At 65.7% G+C, this 2,804-nt stretch overlaps 1 protein-coding gene across 1 annotated transcript in view; it reads right to left on the minus strand.

Annotated features, from left to right (window-relative positions):
- Positions 1 to 2,804, minus strand: part of CPNE9 (copine family member IX) — an 18,161-nt gene that overhangs the window by 14,565 nt on the left and 792 nt on the right. Inside the window, exons 3-8 of the mRNA XM_004692390.2 lie at positions 2,214 to 2,314; positions 2,061 to 2,107; positions 1,867 to 1,970; positions 1,489 to 1,525; positions 1,267 to 1,269; positions 977 to 1,053 (exon numbers count right to left, since the gene is read on the minus strand). Of these exons, the coding sequence (XP_004692447.2) occupies positions 977 to 1,053; positions 1,267 to 1,269; positions 1,489 to 1,525; positions 1,867 to 1,970; positions 2,061 to 2,107; positions 2,214 to 2,314 (369 nt within the window). The remainder of the gene's footprint in view (positions 1 to 976; positions 1,054 to 1,266; positions 1,270 to 1,488; positions 1,526 to 1,866; positions 1,971 to 2,060; positions 2,108 to 2,213; positions 2,315 to 2,804) is intronic.

The following is a 2,804-nucleotide window of genomic DNA, read 5'->3' on the forward strand; positions in this document are numbered from 1 at the left end:
CGGCTTTAGGTGAGGACAGGCGTGTTCACCTGCCGGCTTTAGGTGAGGACAGGCGTGTTCACTTGCCACAGGTGAAGACCTCCCGGGACCTGGCCCACTGCCTTCAGGCTGTTCACCTCCGTGGTCTTCCCTTCCCCTCCGCACCCCGAGTGAGTCCAGCCAACCTCTTCCTCCCGCCCCTTCCCCCGGACCTTTTCTTTGGCTGTGAAGCCGCAGCCTGTGACATCCAGTTCTCCGCCGAACTCACTCTGCAGCTGCGCGGCTGAATGAGACCAGCGGAACAGCCACGCCAACTGGGCTCATTTTGAACGCGGGCGACAGACCCCGGGGCCTCCCTCGCCGTGGCTTCCCACGTTCCCAGACCCTCCAGTCCGGGGAGAGGGAGTCGGCAGGCTCCGATGGCCTCCTTGTTCCTCCTCCACCTGGCTCCGCCTCCTCCTTGCCCCGAAAGCCTCCAGGCTCCTCCCCCATCCTGTCTCAGTCACCTTTACCAGGTACCTGGTTTTCCAAGGGGGGGGAGGGGGAGGGAGTCCTCAGAGCCCCTCCCTCACCTACACCTACAGCCAACACCCTTCACCAGTGACTGACTGACACAGTTTGTGTCCAGTGTATTTAGATGGACAAACCCCGGTGTGCAGCACCTGGTGACAGAGGTCAGGTGCTAATAAATATCCCGTGAATGAACAGAACACAAACTCCAGCGGACCTGACAAGGCAGAGGGAGTTCCTGCAGGACAAGGGCTTGGAGTGGACCTTACAGGCTGAATCTGTCTTAGAGCTGGTCAAGGGGAGTGGGAAGGGCCGGGAGAGACCGGAGATGGGGATGGGGGATTGGCTCGAGCCAAGCCCTGGGGACTGGACTTTCCCTCGAGGGCATGGCAGCCCCTGAAGGGGGCCCTCTAGGGGTATAGCAGCACCTTGGGAGACAGAATGTGGAGGTGCCACGCTCCCCCTTCCCCCCCCCCATGCAGCTCACGTGAGGGGGCGCTCCACGCGGCTGCCCTGCCCTCCGATCACTTCTCCCAGGGCCAGGAACGCTTGTCCCAGGAAGTCCTGTGCAGAGCCGGGAGTCAGGGAGGCCACACCCAGCTGGGGGCACAGAGCCCCAGCCCCGCCCGGCAATGCTGGCCCCCCAGACCCTGGGCTGTCCAGCATGTGTGTGCTGGCTGCAGGCTGGTGGGTCCCACCACCCCTGGACGCTGCTCTCTCATTTCCTGCCCCTGCTCCCACCAGGCCCCCCTCACCCCCCAGCCAGCTCAGCCTCACCTTCTGCGGCCCCAGAAGGCAGAGGAGGAAGAAGAGCAGAGAGTACGAGTCACAGGCAGAAAGCCTTGGCGGGAGCAGGACAGGAGGGCCGGGCTGGGAGTTTCAGGGGAGGGGGGCAAAGAAGGCCAACTGGGGTGCAGGGTGGGGGGGTCTTAAGGAGGTCCATTAACACTGAGGCTCGCTGCGCCTGCTCAGGCCTCCTGGGAGTGCTCGCACGCTCACCGGCTTGGAGATATTGGTTTTGGAGTCCACATTGTACCTGGGAAGAGAGTGAACCGGCATAGGGCTGGGTGGGGGTTGGGGGGGGCGGCTAGGAAACCCTGGCTAAAGGTTTGGGTGGAGGGATGTGGGCTCTAGAACCCGAACCCCACCTAGGTCTCTTGGGGCAGGGGCTGGGTCACGCAGGGAGGGAGCCAGGCCACAGGAGGGCCTTGGGGGGCACCCAGGGGCGGGGATGAGTTGGGGCGGGGCGGCAGTCAGCTGGGTTGGCTCCAAAACCCAGGCAAGGCTGGAAGGGGGACTTGGCTGAGAGGGCGGTGGAACCCCAAGAGTGGGACCTAACGGGGTCTGGGGGAGGAGCCAAGCGGGGGCGGGGCTCACACGTCGAAGCGCAGGTTTTGCTTTTCTTCAAAGAAATAGTCCAGGACGAACTTGCGCAGGAAGTCTGGGTTCAGCGTGTTGTCAATCACTTCGGTCCGCCCGAACTGGGCAGTGGGCGGAGGATGGGAGGGCGCTAAGTCAGCGGGGGCCTGCAGGGCCCCTGCTCCCACGGGTCTGGGGGGCCCCCGGCTCACCTCCCGCCACTCCTGGCTGGCCCGGCTCTGCGTGTGAAGGACCACCACTGCGGGGGGCGACGCGGGGGAGGGGGGACGTCAGGGGGCTCGCACCCTTCCCTGCCCGAGTCACACCGGCCCCCAAGTTCCCCCTCCCGCCCTGGCGCCTCCTACTGGGGTCGGACTTGGAGAAAGTGTCGAGGTCCAGCAGGTTCCTAGAGGAAGGGACAGATGGACAGTGTGGATCACCCTGGAGCCCACTGCTCCAGTTTGCTCTGTTGGGCACGGGGAAGGCGTGGGGCTCAAACCGCACCCCCCTACCCTATTACAACACCCAGCCTGCGGTGGGGGCGGGGTGGGGTAGGGGTGGCTCCCGCGCCGCGGGGTGTGTGTTGGGGGGGGGGGGGCCCCGCGTTGTCAGCACCCTGGACAGCGCCAGAAATTTCTGTCCGCAAACCGCGTCTCTGCGGGACGCGCACGCACCAGTCTCGGGGCTCCGGAAACAGGGTTAGCCCCCGCAACTTTGTCCTCCTGGGGTCCAGAGCCTACTGGACCCAGCGACCCATCCCTTGAAACAGTAGCCCGAGCCCTCTTTTGCGGGTGGGGCTGTCCCGGGCCCCCTCCCCAGCCCGCCAGCGACTCCCCTGCGTCTGCATCCGCGATGCCGCCGCCCAGGCTTCTTCCCCTGGGTCTGGCCCCTCGCACCTCCCCCAGGCGGGCTGGGGCTGGGCTGGGCTGGGCTGGGGCAGGACCTCCGCCCTCCCG

This window comes from Condylura cristata, unplaced genomic scaffold, assembly GCF_000260355.1.
Source record: "Condylura cristata isolate star-nosed mole 26May11 unplaced genomic scaffold, ConCri1.0 scaffold00033, whole genome shotgun sequence".
Taxonomy (NCBI): domain Eukaryota; kingdom Metazoa; phylum Chordata; class Mammalia; order Eulipotyphla; family Talpidae; genus Condylura; species Condylura cristata.